The following is a 19,806-nucleotide window of genomic DNA, read 5'->3' on the forward strand; positions in this document are numbered from 1 at the left end:
AGATTTAGCTGAAAATGTAGAATATATACAAACCCATTTAGGGTTAGGGTTAGGTCATCTAACCCTTTCCTTTATAGCACTCTATTGGGTTAATGCTATGCACATATGATCACATTATGTTGAGTGTGATCTCTCAATAGGAGATGTCATGGGGAGCGACGCGACAAATAGGTCATGGTCATTTGCATCTTTTCAATGAGAAGTCATGACAAGTTATAATCTCCCCTCAGAGAGGGAAGTGAAGTGGTTGCATTGTGTAGCACTATGGTGCTTGTATTCAAGTGAGGGGTGTTGTCCCTACATTAGAACTCAATGCAATACTGCTTGCACTCTCTGAATTCATTGTGTGTAATGCTTATCTTGATGTCTAGTTCTCGAGGTCTATCTTTAGTTGGGATGTGCATGTTAACATATGAATTCCATTAGTTGGAAGGTGATGGTCCCATTCATCCTTCGGCATAACTAAGTTAATTAAGTTTTGATGTTCGTCTGTACTATTGGATGTGAGCTTGTTAGTGTGTAACTAGCATGTGCCTTAGTTCGGATTAGCTAGGGTAGTCTAGTCCATTCAATGGGTAGTCAATCCAGGAAGTTTGTTGAGCCACAAGACTGACAGCAAGGTTGTCTGCCAGACCGCCATGGATAAAATATGGAAATTTTAGAGTTTGTCAATCATGTCTTGTGTCCAGTGTGATGTTATAGTTGTGTGGCCCATCTACCTCCTCATGATTTGTGGAAGGCAACCCATTAACTAGCCAAACTGACACAAAAGAAACATCTCGAGATCAAGTCTCGACGGTGCATGTACAAAAATCTTGGAGAGAGATGCCTTTGAAGTGAATACACATGGAGATTTCCCTTTTGGATGCATGTCCCATGCCAGATGTATGTATACAGCATAGTGGATCCGGTCTTATCTCAATGCCCATGACTATGGCGATTCAAATGGTTTATGCGTAGACTGTGAATAGGGTGACACAGCAGGTTTGAATTGGTAGGAAGGCTATTGTTCGCGGGCAATATAATCTAATGGAATAATATACATTTTGGCCATTCGGTAGTCCGACTCTTAGCTTAAACTTCTAAATATAAAGAATTGAGGCCCTTCAAGAACCAATAGCTCATGTCTTGGCTCAATGGCAAGGTGGATAGCCTACAGGAGGGGCGGTTTGGGTTTGAATTTGATGGATGGACTATGCAACGTGCAAATATTCTACAGTGGGTGGATGCGTGACTCATAGTGTCACGTGTTGATCATCCAAGGTTCTGATCTAACGATCGAGAGACATTCTCTACAGGTAGTCATTTTGAGGAGTTAGCTCATGAATTTAATCTTGTGAAGAGAGTGGTTTTGCCACGGATCCATTTGGGCACCCTCAAGGAGTAAGAAGTTGGAGGAAAAAGAAATGGTGTTTTCCTAAGCCTTGTGACAGTCTGTATTAGAGAGTTTTGTCTATTCCACAGATCGGTTCGTGCACCATGGAGGACATGGCTGAAGTAGATGCTGCTTGCGAGGCCATTTTGGTTGTAATCTAAGAAAGTCACACCAAGGCTAAGTTCAAAGGGCACCGGTCTAGACTCTTAGTACTGTTATGGATAAATTTGACCAAAGTAAAAAGGCATAAATATGAGTGTGTGCTTGTATGTGTGGCAATAGTATAATAAAATATGGAGTGCATAGGCCCAGGGTTGAGGTGGCAGGGCATGACCATGTGCCACCCTTCCATGTAAGAGGACCCATAAGGTGTGTTGTACATAATCCATGGTAGTATTATTATAAAATGTTAAGGTGGCATGGCTCCTCCATGTGCCACCCCTCCACCTAGGTGGTCCCATGCTTGCATTTAGTGAGATATGGCCCAAAGTCCATGGGAGAAGTAATATAAAATAGGTGGAGATGGATATTATATTGGGTTATTCCCTCCATATAGGATAGGCCCATGTGGGGGAGGTATAGAAGGTCCAAGAGTGCAAGTTAAATAATGGGGAAAGTAGGATGAGGTGGCAAGATTCCTTGTGCCAACCCTCCACTTGTCCTCCTAGATGTTTGAACGTATTATAAAATTGGGAAGAGACCAAGGGAGTATCATAGACTTGGGATATGGGAGTTGATATATGTGGAAAAATGTGGCCAAGCATTATCGCACACAATTGAGAGTGCGTAACCGCCTAGCCCACATGGGATACTCTTCCACACACAACATGCATGTGGGAGGATGCATTTATTGGGAGAGACCCTCTCTCTTGGCTATAAAAGGAGGGGGCTATTCCTTGATGAGACACACTCATTCTTGTAAAGCCACCTAGCTAGTGCTTTGATATTTCCCCCTCATCCTTCCTTTCAAATAAAGCATGACCCTCTTCCCTTGATGTCTCCATCTCTACATTCCTCCTCCACCCATGTACATACTCCTCTTTCCCCTCTCCCTCTCCCCTTGTGCCATAGTCTCCCTCTTCTTTCCCTCCCCTCTTAATCCCTTTTCCCCACCCATGTTAACGCTCCTCCCCTCACGTTCCCTATTCCTCTATGGCCCTCGAGCATCGCCATACCTATCCTCTAGCCTCTTGTCTTGATTTCTTTTCCGGCTAATAGGCTAGAGGATAGGTATGGCGATGCTCAAGGGCCATAGAGGAATAGGGAACGTGAGGGGAGGAGCGTTAACATGGGTGGGGAAAAGGGATTAAGAGGGGAGGGAAAGAAGAGGGAGACTATGGCACAAGGGGAGAGGGAGAGGGGAAAGGGGAGTATGTACATGGGTGGAGGAGAAATGTAGAGATGGAGACATCAAGGGAAGAGGGTCATGCTTTATTTAAAAGGAAGGATGAGGGGAAAATATCAAAGCACTAGCTAGATGGCTTTACAAGAATGAGTGTGTCTCATCAAGGAATAGCCCCCTCCTTTTATAGCCAAGAGAGAGGGTCTCTCCCAATAAATGCATCCTCCCACATGCATGCTGTGTGTGGAAGAGTCTCCCATGTGGGCTAGGTGGTTACGCACTCTCAATTGTGTGCGATAATGCTTGGCCACATTTTTCCACATATATCAACTCCCATATCCCAAGTCTATGATACTCCCTTGGTCTCTTCCCAATTTTATAATACGTTCAAACATCTAGGAGGACAAGTGGAGGGTTGGCACAAGGAATCTTGCCACCTCATCCTACTTTCCCCATTATTTAACTTGCACTCTTGGACCTTCTATACCTCCCCCACATGGGCCTATCCTATATGGAGGGAATAACCTAATATAATATCCATCTCCACCTATTTTATATTACTTCTCCCATGGACTTTGGGCCATATCTCACTAAATGCAAGCATGGACCACCTAGGTGGAGGGGTGGCACATGGAGGAGCCATGCCACTTAACATCTTATAATAATACTACCATGGATTATGTACAACACACCTTATGGGTCCTCTTACGTGGAAGGGTGGCACATGGTCATGCCCTGCCACCTCAACTCTGGGCCCTATGCACTCCATATTTTATTATACTATTGCCATGCATACAAGCACACATTCATATTTATGCCTTTTTACTTTGGTCAAATTTATCCATAACAGTACTAAGAGTCTGGACCAGTGCCCTCTGAACTTAGCCTTGGTCTGACTTTCTTAGATTACAACCAGAATGGGCTTGCGAGCAGCATCTACTTCAGCCATGTACTCCATGGCGCATGAACCGATCTGTGGAATAGACAAAACTCTCTGATACAGACTATCACTCATATTTATGCCTTTTTACTTTGGTCAAATTTATCCATAACAGTACTCGAAGAGGCCATTGAAATGTTGTAGCAGCAGCAAGGTGCGGATTCATCAACTTGCCTCTCTCAAAGAGAAACGTGAAGAAGACACGTTGACTAAGGTGAAGGTGAAACTGAAAGAACACAAACCCTAAAAAGGAGCTCGGGAGGTCAAGGTCTTAGAAAACTTTGTGTATGACATGAATCAATACCTCGCCTTGGCGAAGATCATCGACTCCAAGGAGCAAGTTTTGCATGCCTCGACTTACCTAGTAGACGATGCCAAGCAAGGGTGGCGCAGCTACAAGGAGGATAGGAGGTTGCACCAAAACATCTACACTACCAGGACGACTTGTAGTAGAGACTCATGCTTCATCTTCTTCTAGCCCACATTGAGTACAAAGCCTGAGATGCACTAAGGAATTTGCACCACACAGGGATGCTACATTATCTAGACTTGGGATGACTTACAGTAGAGACTCATGCTTCAGTTTATTCTAGCCCACATTGAGTGGAAATTAGTGCTCACGTTTGGGCTAACCAATGCCCTAGTGACATTCTCCACCCTCATGAACAATATTTTTTGGGATGCCCTAGATGAGTATATTCTGCTTTATCTTGATGATATTTTGATTTATTCTAGGACTCTTGAAGAGCATGTAGAAAATTTACATACTCTATTCAAATGATTACGCTCAAGAGCTAACACGCTTTATTTGAACCTGTAAGTGAGAATTTTGTCAAGAGTCCATGAACTTTCTAGGTTTTAAGGTTTCTCATGGTCAACTACTGCAGATGGACGAGAGTAAGGTAAATTCCATCATGGAATCATTTGAAGTCTAGACTGGCATGTCAAATTTTGCAATCGGTGGTGTCTTGCTCCAAGATGGCCACCTGGTCTTGTATGAGATACAGAAACTAATTGACCAAGAAACTTGGTATCCCATGCATGGAAACGTGACAACCGTAGTGGTTCATTGTCTACAGGTTTGGAAGCACTATTTGCTAGGTCAAGATTTCACAATATTCAGAGATAATGTTACCACCTCTTATTTTGTGACACATCCTAAGCTTTCACCTAAGCAAGCGAGGTGGCAAGACTTTTTGGCCAATTTTGACTTTGACATAAAGTATAAGCCCAATCGTGAGAACCTTTAGTGGAAGCTCTTTCCCGCCGGTAGTATCTATTGGGTATTCAGATGTTCCAAGGTGCTAGCCTCTTAGAAGACATGAAGAAGGGCTATAATGGAGATGCCCTAGCCCAACGGATTCTTAAGCCAAGCACCAAGTGTGCACATGTGGAGGTGTGGGATGGAATTATTTTCTTCAAGCAATGTCGAGCGTATGTGCCCACCACCAACAATCCGAGAGGTCAATTACTCCAAGAGCACTATGACACCGAGTGGGCAGGTCACATAGGGTAGGAGAAATATCATGAATTACTTAGTCATAATTTTTGGTGGCTGCTCATGAATTGGTATTGTGAACACCATATCTGCACATGCACCATTTGTACACGAGACAAAGCAGAGAGAAAGAGGACTTCTACAACCTTTACCAATTCTAACTCGACCTTGGGACAGTGTCTCCATTGATTTCATAAGTGGTCTCCCTTCATCCAAAGGCTACATTGGCATAATGGTGGTCGTGTGTAGGCTCATGAATGCACTTCATTCCCTATAAGCCTCTTTGTGATGCTCCCAAGACTGCTCCCAGGATAGTTCGATTATTCTTCAGGCATGTGGCCAAGCTACATGGGGTGCCATGGGAGATCATCGCGAATAGAGATGGGAGATTTATTAGCTTGCTTTAGCAACTCTATTCACCATTTGTGGAGCCATGTTGGCATTCAATAGTTTCTATCATCCCCAGATGGACGAATAGACTGAGCGCATCAACCAGATTTTAGAGGATTATCTCAAGCACTTTGTATAAGGGGACCAAACGGACTGAATCTCCTTCATCAAAATTGTAGAATTCTACTACAACTCCTGTGTGGTGGGTCTTAGCATGACTCATGTGTCGTGGGGTAGTTGAAGATATGCCGAGGGAGCTTCCACTCTTGGCTATTCCTTGTGCAATGCATAGCACGAGACGTCCGCAAGTGTCACTCAAGCGGCCTCCGAATTGTTGCAATGTGGTTTCACGTGAGGAAGAGGGAAGAGGAAGAGGGGAGGGAGAGGGAGAAGGAGGGAGAAGGGAGGAGGAAGGGAAGAAGGAGAAGGGAGTGACTCTCTCTCTCTCTCTCTCTCTCTCTCTCTCTCTCTCTCTCTCTCTCTCTTTCCACCTCTCTTCTCTCCTAAAACTCCACTAACAAGCTTCAAGGTAAGCTTGAAAACTTATGCAATGGGAATATATTGAAGAGAGATAAGTGCAAATGCAAAAGCATACCTTTTCTCCCCAGTAGTGGTGCAAAAAATGTGGTGGGTCTCAACGATGACTCACGTGTCATGGGGTAGTTGAAGATATGCCGATGGAGCTTCCACTCCCGGCTACTCATGCATAGCACGAGCCATCTGCAAGTGTCACTCAAGCGGCTTCCAAATTTTTGCAATGTGGTTTCACGCGAGGAAGAGGGAAGAGGAAGAGGGGAGGGAAAGGGAGAAGGAGAAAGAAGGGAGGAGGAGGAAGGGAAGAAGGAGAAGGAAGTGAAGGGGGATGGAGTGACAACCACAAGGGCACTACACAAGAGAACACCCAAAACACTCTCTTGGAAGAGAAGAGGGAGCTTGTATTCAAACTTGTGCAAACAACAATGAAGACGAAAGTCAACCATTTGGTCTTTTATACAAGTCACCTTTTGAAGGGAGGGCTAACCCATTTCCTTTTTAGCACTCTCCCTCACTTTAGAACCATGGGCTCTTGGGCTTGTAGGGCACCAAGGCATATTGCTATTCTTACTGACTCTCCCTACTACTAGCGAAAATAACACTTGTGTTAACCATATTAAAGCACTTGGGACAAGCCTGGCATTAAGAGGTGGTCCTAATCGGTTCCTAAATAGCACTTTTATTAGCCTTGCCACTCCTAGGCTCGAGTGATTTGGGGCTCAAACTCCCTGAGCACCCTCACACCTTCACCAATTTGGGATTCGAACCTCGTAGACTAGGCTCAAAACCTGGAGTGACGAGGATCAGCTTCGGCTAGACATTGAAAGGTAACCCTGAATGTTGCTAGGAAGCCTTTTCTTCGGAATATTTGGGAAACAAACTCCTTGAGTTTGAGCTGTATTCCTTCTGGGGATATTTTCATTGGTGTCACTATTTCATGTGGATGTGGAGCTGAACAGTGCAAGGCGCATGCACTCTTCGTGGCCCAGAAGTGTGCATCTCCTTGTTCTTGCACCTCCTTGTTCCAGCTGGAACATATAGCCTATGCTGCCTGGAATCTTTGGATCCTTGGACTTTGGAGGGGGCTTTGGGTATTTGGGGATCAAACTCCCTGAGTTCGAGCTATACTCCTTCCGTGTGCACATTGCTTGTAATCATTGACCTTGGTGTATTTGGGTATCAAACTCCCTTGAGCTTGTCCTATTGAAGTAGATCATTCGGCTTGGTCACCTTTACTCATTGATTACCCTACATTAAGCGGTTGTACTCTGTGGATGTGAACATCCTGGCAGCATTTGTCGGGCACCATTTGAACTCGCTTATGGCTACCACTCGAGGTTCTCACCATTTGAACTACCAGCTGGTGGCACCAGGCAAAGAAGCTATCTTATCCATCGCTAGATGAGTAGCTCCTGTGGGTGGAGCCTTCCATGAAGGGTGGCTCGCATGAGTTGTTGTGGCCCAATGGCATCTAGAGAAATCCCAACATCGGATGGATATGCGCGGAGTACGAGGTGGGCACAAAGGTTTACCTCAAAATAGATCTAGAATAGTCCACATACCTGACCGAGGTCACTCATAGACTTGCCTAGAGGTTTGATGGTCTGTTTAAGATCGTTTGATGGGTGGGTAACCTCACTTATGAACTGTAACTACCCTCACACTACCATGTGCACCCCATCTTTCTTATGTCAATTCTCAAAGTTATGCATAGGGATGAAGACCCTACGAGGGTACAAAGGCAATGGGGACTCATGCTTGTCCTAGATCATGGAGAAATGAAGGAGCTTGAAGCCATTCTAGCTCACAGGGACCGGCCTAACCAATTCAATGCCAACCACATCTATCTGTGCAGATGGATGGAGCAACCTCCAAGCTCTAATTCTTGGTGCAATGAGCCATCTCTGTGCACTTGCAACCAGGGAAATGGCTCTTCTACTGATTCTAGCTCCCACAACAAGTTTCAACATAGTAGGTACAGAGTTTTTTTTCAAGTCAAAAAAATTTCTTCTCCAAATTAGCAAGGGTCGCAGCGTTAATGTCAACCTCATGGGTTGGGGCATTGAGGATAGCAAGCCAGTCGTGGTGTTATGGGCCACGGCATTGGAAGTCACTGCATTACCTTCAACTAACAAACCCACATCGATATCATTATTCCAACAACCCGCGGCATTACTCCTTACTAGACAAACGGTGATGATGTCCTTAACCCATCGTGGCATTATAGCCCTAACTCGTGGCATTACCCTTAACTTGGTGGTCACGACGTTGTAAAAACCTATAAAAATAGGCCCTTGGGCACAACCCGCAACATTAGCTTTTGCACCCAAACTGTGCCAAAATGTTGCTTGATGTCAGCTGCCTCCATTTTTCCTACCAAATTCAATTTGAGGCCTCCGCCTCCTTGTCCTCCAACAATTTCTTTCTCTCGTGCCTTCCACCGCTCTTCCATATGAACCCCAAGAATCCCACCTTTGATTTTGAGAAAGAGATCCCGGACCTTAGACTTCCCTAGGATCCCATCTTCGAAGAGTCCAAAACCCTCTCTCTCCCACACCACCTCCATCACCATGCCAAGCCAGGCATCAACAGAAGAACTCCAGGGCAATCCCAACACATCTACAGAATAATCTGCTACCCGTCCAGATAGAAAGAGAGCTCAGGATGGTGAAGATAGCATGGAGTATGCAATTATGCAGACCATCCACCCTCCATTAGGAGCCCCCTGGTTGGCCAACCTCAACAGCACAGTCTGTCACCCCAAGTACAAGTACAAGGATGATGACGAGTTCAAGCTATACTACCATAGCGCCGCCTACTACAATGCGCTGCAAGACCCCAAAGTCCAACCCCGCCTTTGGCGAATGGGACTCCGATCAGGTCGATTTCCTTCCATGCCACTTAGATATGGAGAAGGTGGTGGAGTTCGTCACCAACTATGACATGGCTAGCAATGTGACCATGATCCATGATGTGTAGGGGTATGAGAGTCATTTCCTCTTCTCCGTCAACACGTTAAATGTGGTTACCATAGTAGGACCATAGTATTGAAAAGCTTTTCTAGCCCAAAGAAACCATCCTTACTTAAGAAACATAGCAACTTATTCCATGGTGGCGACTTATCCCATGGCAACTTAAGAAATATAACTATCCAGTTGCTAGTTGGCCAAATCGCGTTTTAGTGTAAATCCCCCATTCCGGATATTTTTATCCTTTTCTAGACGTTGGTTTTTGGTGTCCCCAAGGTCTATTTGGGGATTTTTGGTCCACTCCGGATGCGCTGGCAATATCAGAATCATCAAATCCTACATAGAAAATCATCTTTTGAAGATCACATATGTCAAACATAATTTTAAAAAAAAATTTTGAATATGACTTATTTTATCTTTTTATATGGTTTTTAGTATTTTTCCAACGTTACATTGGCCCTCTTTTGATTAGTCGAGAGCCTATTTTGCTAAACCCTAAAAGGCCCCAAAATGAGCTCTCTTTTTTCCTAATGCCAAGATTGCAAAACATGTAAAAGAGTGCTCTCTCTCTCTCTCTCTCCGTATTCATTTATCATGATCAAGTCGTTAATTAGCAAGTGAAACCGCAATAGAGTCGAAAAACATCTCTCTTTATGGGAAGAGACCCTTGTAGGGGACTTTCATTAGAACAGTGAGCTGTGCATCAACCAATACCGCGGAGAACCAACAAGATTATGGCAGAGAACGTTCGTAATCTCGAGTGGAGTCCCCAAAAAATGACATGGTCTCTTGGTAGTGAACAACGATGCAAAGATCATTGGATAGGGATAAAAAACTATTGGGCTACTATTCATACTTTCCGTGGGTAACGTAATACAAGTCACACAGTTAAATGAGGTTACTAGCAGGGCAGTCATAATTCGTGCTTCATCTACGGAGGGAATAGAAGTCGCTTAACATAGCAAACTTCTGTCATCAATAGCGCAAAGGGGAAGAGGGAGAACTGCTGGTAAAGTGAGAAAGATGCGCAAGAGAATGTTATAGAGTGTCTAAAGAAAAGCAATAGAGAAATAGTCGTAGTTATCGTATCTTCGACTGGTCATCAAACAGTCGACACAAGGTCTATCAAAGGGCTACAGTCTGTGGATGTATACTGCTATGGAACTACTACTAGACAAGCCCGTGGAGTATATCTCAGCCCACAACATAAAATATGTTGCAACACGAAATCATCAAGCCCACAATCGATATCTAGGCACACTCTCTTTTTTGAGTGCCTGGTGTCTTAGGCCGACCACCCTATATCAGGCTGCACCAGGGTCCAAGATGGAACAGGGGAGCGCAGTCCAAGATGTCTCAGCCTTATCTCCAACCAAGTCTACAGCCAACTGTTAAGGGGCGCAGTCGATAGAAGGTCTATATTTCAAGCAGATGGAATGTAATTCATCCTTATATGAGGTATAGTGGTGACGCTGCTTGTCGCAAAATAATAGTGAACGATATGCTGCTAGTGTATAGTGACGACGCGATCGTCTTCTCATAGATATGCCCAAGCTTGCGCACCTGAGTGTCTGGTGTGGACACCCGAAGAGAGAACGCCTCCAAGTATGATCTCCAGCTGTTCCTCGACTCCATCTCCTGCAATAGGTAGGATTCCCAATGCAACTCCCAAGTACCAAACTTTCCACCCTCATCATAAGCTCCATCCAAGCGTACTTAAAGCGCAGTCACATGCCCTCCAAAACTCCTCTCGAATTAGATCCCATCAGCCATTCCAATTTTGGATTTGTTCCCACATTGAGCCTTCACAGTTTAAAGAGGACACGATGGGCACAACGAGCGCAAGTGATGAGTTAAGGCGAGGGGTTCGGACGAGGAGAAGGCTTGAAAGGGAAAGGAGTCATGAGTTGGAATGACCGTTTGGAGGATGAATGGAGGTTCGGAGGCGGGTTTTCGGCACCTCCATCCCACATCCAAAGCATCCATTTTCAACAGATGAATGGCGGGAGCACATCTGTTTCAGCGATGCATGTGGCCAAATCTCCAAACATCGAAACATTCATTTTACATCCATACATCCATGCATGTGGCCGCACTCTAAGTACTATCCTCTCCCCTCCAAAGTGCAAGTAAGTGGAAACAAAGGGAAAGCATTTCCCACTCGTTTGTCTTTTGAGATCACACAAGATCTCCTGCCAACCATGGTCACTTTCCATCCTCTATCCCACCATCCTTTTCCTTTGTGGACCTACCCATTTATGATTCCCATTTGTGACTTCTTAATATACTAGTCATAGGGCCTATGACACCAACATCCACTAGTCATATCCATCAATCACCTTAGGGAGAAATCATTCCATGTTCATCTTAGTAGCCATTTCTTCTGGTCACCCCATGAAGTCCTTGCTTCAACTAAGGTCTTCAATGGCACAACCATCAAAGTAGTAGAATTAGAAGGAGGTAACCATTTCGCATCCAAGCAAAGACTTTGCATCAATGCATAACTCATGGGCTCCCAATTAGTAATAATTCTAAGGAGCCTCAAGTCCTATAGTGACACATAAATAATCATGGTCATGCCATAAAGTTAGAAATTTTGATAAGTCCAAGAGACTCCTCTCCCATTCCAATGTGGGGAGCCATAGCATATGCGTCTTGTGGACCCAACATGTACAGCCTATGATCATAGGGGTCCCCAAGGGGAGGAGTTTGTGTGTGTGTGTGTGTGTGCGTCCGTGCGCGGGCGTGCATGTGTGTGTGTGTACATGCATGTGTGCATGCGTGCACACATGTGTGTGTGTGTGCGCACGCGTGCTTGTGACTTGTTGATGTAATATCAAATTTTCAATTGAGTGAACAGTCATGCACACTCATTACTAGTTTTCAAAGCATTATCTTTTTTTTGTCAATAAATGGGTAGAGTCAAAGAAACCATAAAAAGGGCAAAAAACCAAAAGGACAAAGGTGAAGAAGACAATCAATGCATTATACATGTTGAAAAGGCTAACATTTGACAAGGAGCAACAACCCAAAGATGTACCAAAGCCACAAATTAGGAAGAGAAGATAGAGGCTTGGAACTATTTCTGTAAGTGAAATCGGGAAATACTAGATGTCAACATAGCATCTCATTTGTAAGACGCCTTTCTAGAGCTTGCTTGAGAAATAACAAGGAGCTTAGGACAAGAGTACATATTTCAAACTATGGCATTGGATGAATTACAAGAGGAAGTAGAGCATTATCTTGTAGAGCTTAAGATACATTGGAGTACAATCCATGGGAATGGGTTGCAAATCAAACTCAAAGATGAGGCTTGCTCAAAAATTGTGTGGTATGAATGGAAGATTTCCTTATTCAACAAATTCCTATGATACGAAGAAGTGGATGACATAAAGGAATGCAAAGAAAGAAAGAATAGGATATGTAAGGATACCCTTTGCACCTAAGTTGAAAGAGGAAAATGCTATCATCAATAGTGGTGGAGATCAAAAGAACATTTTTTGCAAATGGCAAGTACAACACCATTCATTTTTTCTCCTTCTTCACATTGTTTGGATAAAGACAAGTATCCTATACAAGATTTTGTGGTCCATGAGCTGGTAAGACGAGTGACTTGAGTACTGATTCTATGAATTTCTTAATAGGTTAAACGTAATACTGATAAGAGGAGTGGCTTGAGTACTTATTTATTAATAAGGTAAATTTCAAAGGTCAAATCCATCTTAGATTTTCCTTCAAAATATATTTGAAAATTTAATATGGAAACATCCAAAGGTGAGTCTCTCTCTCTCTCTCTCTCTCTCTCTCTCTCTCTCTCTCTCTATCTCTCTCTCTCTCTCCTTCCCTCCCTACTTCTCTCCCTCTCTCTCTCTCTCTCTCTCTCTCTCTCTCTCTCTCCCTCTCCCTCTCTCTGTCTCTCTCTCTCTCTGTGTGTCCTAGCCTTAACTAGCTTGTTCCTTTATACAAGTCCTCAACAAGCAGATGGCTATAATTGTGGATGGTTTATGCTTTCTATGCACAAGAATGTCTTACTTTTTCTCATTATTTGTGTTTGTAGTCTTTTGTAGTATTCTGAACTATGGTTCAAAGTAGACATCATAGAATCATAGAGAGATATCTAAAGCACTTACAAATCAAGGGATATTGATATAATCAATCAAGTAGGGGAACAAGTCAAAGTATCTTTTGTGAAGTTAAAGTAAGTAACAAAACGCAAGAGACCTTGCAAGGAGGCTACCATCTCTCAAAATATTAATAGAGGTGAAAGAATTGAGAAAGGATGAAAAGTTTGAAACTTTAGTAAATGCACAAAATGAAACTGAGGATGAAAACTAGTCACCTTTGTTTGAATGTGATGTATGACTCTTGTTGAAGTCCAAGTCTATTTATTGAAACCTTTATTAATTTCTTATTGGACTTGTCAATGAATTGAATTTTCTCTTGCTAACCTTTACTATAAAATATACTTTAAGAAGTTAGAAAAAACATAAGAATGTGTAAAAATATTTAGGTTTTATGAAACATTTTTTTGTTGCAAAATTGACATCGTCACCATTTTAATAAAGTTTTAGTCTTTGAGAGAACATAGAATCTATTACAAAAAATCTATTACATTGGATGTTTCTATTTACATCAAAACTATGACCAAAAATGATATATGAGTGTTTTGTTTTACATCAACATTGTGAACCAAACAGAATGGTTGAGTTAGCAATATAAAATTTTGAACCTTGCTATTAGAACCCGAATCTTGAAACCATAGTGAAGATAGAAACATAATAGAATTCAAAAACCAAGTCCTATTTCAAAAATATTGATCTCCAAAAGCTTGTCCATTTCCATGTTGTCCACATCTACAAAGTATTTAATATGAGATATGAAGAAAAAGGTAATACTCAAAAATTTTGAGTACAATTGACTTATTTGACCTCTCCCTTATTTCTTTCTCATTCATGTAAAACTTCACTTTCTTGTAGAGTTCCATTGGCCACCGAATCTATCAAAAGGTCAATGAGTGTATAATTTTCCTCTACAAGGCCTTCATAAAATGGACTATCAATCCCATATTTGTAAAGGGAAATACTTCTCGTCTTGCCTATTCCACTGGCTTCATCTAAAGGAGACCATTCACTATGGCTCTTCTTCCATATTCTATAATGAAATTTTGACAACAGTTTGTCTAGCTTGAGCTCATGTGTAGCTCAAATTTTTTGATGTAATTACAAAGTTTAATCATTTCCTCACAAAGGACACTTAGGAATCTCTGCACCTATGCAATTGGTCATGTCCTTTCATTCTTCTAACAAAAACTCTTCGGGTTTCACTGGATGTAACACCTTTGTATCACATGCGTTCAAGGCCTACCTTATATGTGAATTTTTCATGAATAAAACACAACCTATGTGTATTCAATCTATGAATACCCCCTTTAAATGGTATCCTTCTGTATGTTAAAATTGTGCAAAATAAGGATTTTAAAAATCCCTTCTGTTGAACCCACGTGCTACATTTACATACTTGTGAGTGACCCCCCCGTGCAAAACTTCCTCATGAACTCTATTGTTGGTTTCTTGCAAACAAAAGTTGTTCTAGTCTTGTGTAATGGTTTTTGAGATGCCAAAAATTAAAAAACATTAATTATCATTGTCCATTTGAGGAGCACCTTGTGTGATCCAAATGTTCCCTTGAAGTTGTTGTGAGTATCATTCACCATATTGACTAAAAACCTCTCAAATGTTTTAGTGCAAGGAGCTTGCCATTCGAGAGCTCTTGCACATATCTAGACTGCCTCCTCCTTGGTACAAAGTATTTGTACTTATAGAAGTATACATCCTTTAGTTGAATCTTATTGTCACCATAAATCCTCTCCTATGTCTACATGCCAAACTTCAAGGAGCCCAATAATACTTTTCCTTGGTTCCCATTCAAAGAAGTCACCAAGAAATAAGTTTGGAACAAATAGTAAAGTATCTCTTTTGAAAACTTAATTATTGCATTCGATCATGACTACTCCATCAAAATAAAACATGGAAGAAGATTCTTACATTTTTTTTAAATCTTTGAGCTCATATGCAAGTTTCACAAAACATATTGTGTTAAAACTTTTGATTATTCCCACCCCTTTTCACTAATCTTGAAATCTAGACTACTTCCTTTCCAATGCTCCTTTGGATCACCTTGCTGTCTAAAAACTTTTGACTATTCCCACCCCTTTTAGTCTAAACATTAATTCGTATTGTGCAAAGTGTAATTTCCGGTCATCCTCAACAAGGCCCTTAATTGCTAGTAAAATGCATTGAATTGAAGACTTACCTTGAAGAGTGTAGCAACCCATGAAATCCATTTCCAACACCAATATGTGCCCTATTGAACTTTTCTAGGTCCCTTGACAAACTAATGAACACACCAATATTTTACAGTTAAATTCCTGGACCCTTTCTCTTCATCCCATTGCATTGCCGCCTTGTAAGATATATTGGGAAGGGCTTCCTAAAAGAACACAAGAGACTTCAAAATCTTTCCAGGCTAAATACAAAGGGCCATCGCTACCTCTTGTGGGGAAATCTCTCTTTTGATTCTTTGCATCCAAAAACCGTAGTAAATGCTTGTTCCTACTATGGAGAAGGCATGATATGTCTTGCTCAGACTCGTTGATGCTAGTATTGGAACTAGGGTCAGCTTTGGAAAGAGGAAGACGATCTAATTGTGCACTCTTTCCTTTCAAACAACTTGTGATAAGTCTAACAAGATGAATTTCATTCATGTGGCTTGCCCTAGATGGTGAGTGAAAAAGGTGGCGAATTGCAAGCTGAGAGAGAGAGAGAGAGAGAGAGAAAGCTGGAGAATTTCATGGGATGAAATAGAATACTCACATGCTCCTCCAATCAATGCATGCCAAAAAAAAGTGAACATAAAAATAACTAAATACTTGCTTTTTCTCTTTGGAGGCCAAACAATTACTAAGGCCTACCCACCCATTGGGGACATGCCAAAAATGAGCATAAATTCTTTGTTGAATTGCTTCAAAAATGTGAGTTACATGGCCGGAAGTAGAACTGCACGTTTATCACCAAAGAGGTGAGCGCTTGAAGCATACAATTTCAAAAGATGAAATTTTTATGAATCGAGACAAGGCTAAGACTCTCTTAGAGTGGCATACTCCAAGGATGCTGATTAGACTATCCCAAAGTTAGGTTTGTCTGAGAGACTTGAATGGAACTGCTACTTGACAATGGAAGAATGTATAGAGTCACATTCAAGAACAGCACATGTTATTTATGTTTTGACTGTTAAGGAGAACACTTATGTTTATGCACTCGAATAGAGTCGAAGAAGTTAGATACACAATAATGCAATGCAAGAATGCTTTACTGATTTTAGGTAGGATAAAGCATACAAGATGAGACCTTGAGATTGTTCAATACACTGAAATCATGATGTCATGGATTTAACGGCCTTGTGAACGTAATAAATGCTATTCAATTAAATGTGACAAGAAGAAAACTTTACACTCTTGGGTATTATCAATATGGTGAAATCGTTATTTTCAAAGAGCCAATACATTGTATTGAGGTTGAAATAAATTTTTAATTCTCTAAACAATTGCTGGGTGCAAGGCAGCACTCATCTTTCGTGATGCTTTTATATCAGAAACTGACCCATAAATCTGTGCAAGCATTAGACGACTTGCTAGTGATCAAAGCTTGAATCATGTTGTCCTTGTTTCAGTCCTTTGCTTCCTTTCCAAGGGGGGTTTCATTTCAGTTTTTTTCTGTGGATAAAAGGGGGCTTCTCAATATTTTCCACAAGTTTCAGATGACTTTTGTCGAGATTGTCTCATAGAGAAGCAGACCAGTATCTCATCAATCTATTAGAGCCCAGAAACCAGGGTTTCAGTTAAACAATTACTTGGCTTGAGCCCATTGCCATAGTGATTGAAATCAAACCAACAGAGTCACTTTCTGGAGTAGTTCCATAATGTCTCCTGGTGGCTTACACATGAACGTATATATCATACAAGCTTGAGACTTGATTTCCATGTGATAAATCTTCAATCCCTGTTTTTCCTCCTTTGTTAAGTGGGAACTCTTTCACTCCGTGTTCAAAGCATTGTAATTGCAGCGAGAGATGCATGCACTTAGTATCTTCACTAATCACAGGTGGTCCCAACACATGCAGGTGCCTCACTATGTCATGCTGCTGTGGTGACCCAAATCTTTGTTTCCAGCCCTGTCCAAATAAACTTTATCGTCTTCGCACTTTCTGTAAGGAAACAGGAAAAACTGTGGATCAATATTCTTTGTAAGCATAACTATAACTAACGAACGTTGTATATAAAAGTGGTTCCAGGACTGATGCTATATCCCCCCCGCCCCCCCCCAAAAAAAAAGAAAAACAAAGTAACAAAGTAACACGTATATTCATGGAGCACAACATTTGTACCGGGTATATATGCTGCAGCCTTCATAATTCCACATAACCTTTCTGTGAGTGTCCTCCATTCCTCCAGAGAACTCAAGCAGTATTGCATACCAGCTGCTTCTTGAAACCTTTGTCCTTCCTTCGCCTTCTCACCTTTCCTGCCTCAGTCCACTGGCCAGCTGCAGTATATATATTATATAGCAAGACATATGGAGTTGGATTATCTGGATCCAAGTCAAAAAGATGCTCTGCTACCCGTCTTCCTCTATTCACATCTAAATGCATTCTGCACGCACTCAGCAAAGCCATCCATGACATTACTTCTGGTGAAAAAGGCATATGGTTGATCAATTTCTCCGCATCATCCAGCAGTCCTGCCCGTCCAAGAAGGTCAATCATACAATTGTAATGCTCCAGTGTGGGGGTAACACCATGATCTTGACTCATGGCATTGAAGTAGTGACGGCCCTCATCCAAAAGGGCATTGTGACTACATGTCGAAAGGACACTAAAGAATGTGATTTTGTCTGGGATCACACCTTCCAACTGCATTTCTTTAAAAAGTTGGAGCACCTTCTTGGCCTGCCCATGCTGCCCATATGATGCAATGATTGCATTCCAGGAGGCCACATTGTGCTTCAGCATTTTATCAAACATCTTATGTGCATCTGCTAGGATGCCGCACTTGCCATACATGTTGACAAGTGCATTTCCTACAACAATATCTGACTCAAATCCATTGCAAAATATGAAGGCATGCATCTGCTTGCCCTCAGCTAAGGCTACCAAGCTTGCACATGCATCAAGGGCACTAACAAAGGTGACATTATTTGGCATTGCACCTTCTACCTGCATTTGCAGAAACAATTGTAGTGCTTGTTTGCCCTGCCCATTCTGAGCATAAGTTGCCATCAAGGCATTCCATGAGACTACATTGCATTCAGGCATTTTTTCAAACATCTTCCGTGCATCATCCACAATGCCACACTTGCCATACATATTGATGATGGCAGTCCCCACAACAACGTCTAACTGCATACCACTATCTACCATAGAGGCATGAATCCTCTTGCCGTTGGGCAGAGCTGTCTGAGTGACACACGCAGAAAGAATGCTGATAAGAGTAACCTTGTCTGGTAGTGTTCCTTCCACCTGCATTTGATGGAAAAGTTGGAGAGCCTCATTGCTCTTGTCGTCCTGGACATATGTACCGATCATTATGCCCCATGTGAACACATTCCGATCTTGCATTTCCGAGAAAACCGCTCTAGCATCTTGTAATGCTCCACACTTCCCATACATCTGAACAAGGAGATTCCCCAAGTATCTATCTCGAAAATGGCCAGTTTTGTAAATGAGAGCATGAACATGTTTGCCCTCACAGAGGGCCTTTGAATTCCCACACCTCCGCAAATGAAGGGCATAAGTGTCAGAGATCCCTCTCCTGCTGGTTTTATTCCACCTATCTAGTGTAGCATTCTTCCACGGGATCTGAGAACAACCCTTTTCGTATGTGCGATCGTTGACTGCAAGTTCACTCTTTGCAAGACTTCTAAATGAATGCTGCGATTCCGGTTCATGGGCTTCCTCTCCATCGCAACAAGTAAATGGCTGCATCTCCGGAGGTGTGCTTCCAAAATAGGAAGCGACGTCATAACGTGTCTCTTCTGCTGACTCCACGCCAAGAGAGTGCTGTCCCCTCTGCAAACGAAGCGGTAGAAACACGAACCGAAAGCAATTTCTGAGGCGGAATCCAATTGTCCAAGACCCACAGGAATTCAAGACCCACGAACCCAGCATTCACAAGAGACAAGGGCGTTCCCAGTAGCAGCAGCCTCGTCAAGGGTTAGTATGAGTATGTCATCTCTTGTTTGAATCGAGCACCCTCCGATTATGGAGCTTTAGCCCCCGTGACTCTGACCCTGGGCACATGCACCACTCTTGTCATAGTTCCCTTCTGGCATAGTTCACCAAGGGAAGGCAATCGTATGCCTCAGTGATGCAATCGGACTACACAGGGAAGCAAGGTCGAGCACCAGTGCAATAGGAATGATTCTCTTGACTATCAGACTCTCAATGCCCCAATCCTCTAGTGCAGGTTTAGGAGAGACTTAACACTGAGGCAAACAGCGTGTTAAAGAAAAAGAAATGACAAGAAGTATGGATCGCCTTTTCTCATGCAATAGAATGCATCTTTCAATTAGAGGGACTCCATTGATGATTTCTATGGTCTATCAATAGCACACAAGGGTAAGGTTTCATATACAATTATTCCCTTAGTTGCACTTTCTCCTCCTTTCAAAAGTATAGATGTTGAAGGTACTAAAAGAGTTGCTT

General features: G+C 42.3%; 1 protein-coding gene across 2 annotated transcripts; it reads right to left on the reverse strand.

Annotated features, from left to right (window-relative positions):
• Positions 1–16,690: 16,690 nt before the first annotated feature.
• LOC147881798 (pentatricopeptide repeat-containing protein At2g13600-like) lies at positions 16,691–19,479 on the reverse strand. 2 transcript variants are annotated; one of them, XM_087401819.1, is made up of 2 exons: positions 17,491–19,479; positions 16,691–17,310 (listed from the first exon to the last, which is right to left on the reverse strand). In XM_087401819.1, the coding sequence occupies exon 1, from the start codon at positions 19,267–19,269 to the stop codon at positions 17,563–17,565; it is 1,707 nt and encodes a 568-aa protein (XP_087257945.1). In that variant the 5' UTR covers positions 19,270–19,479; the 3' UTR covers positions 16,691–17,310; positions 17,491–17,562. The 2 variants fall into 2 exon arrangements, with proteins under 2 accessions (XP_087257945.1, XP_087257944.1); XM_087401818.1 differs by having other exon boundaries at positions 17,483–19,479.
• Between the last annotated feature and the right edge of the window lie 327 nt (positions 19,480–19,806).

This window comes from Dipteris shenzhenensis, chromosome 30 (assembly GCF_047967505.1).
Source record: "Dipteris shenzhenensis isolate YYH24624 ecotype China chromosome 30, Dip_SZ_1.0, whole genome shotgun sequence".
In the NCBI taxonomy this organism is placed as follows: Eukaryota; Viridiplantae; Streptophyta; class Polypodiopsida; order Gleicheniales; family Dipteridaceae; genus Dipteris; species Dipteris shenzhenensis.

Excerpts from the sequence above, each read along its gene's own strand:
- LOC147881798 (XM_087401819.1), bottom strand. The coding sequence starts at position 19,269 with ATGCTGGGTTCGTGGGTCTTGAATTCCTGTGGGTCTTGGACAATTGGA.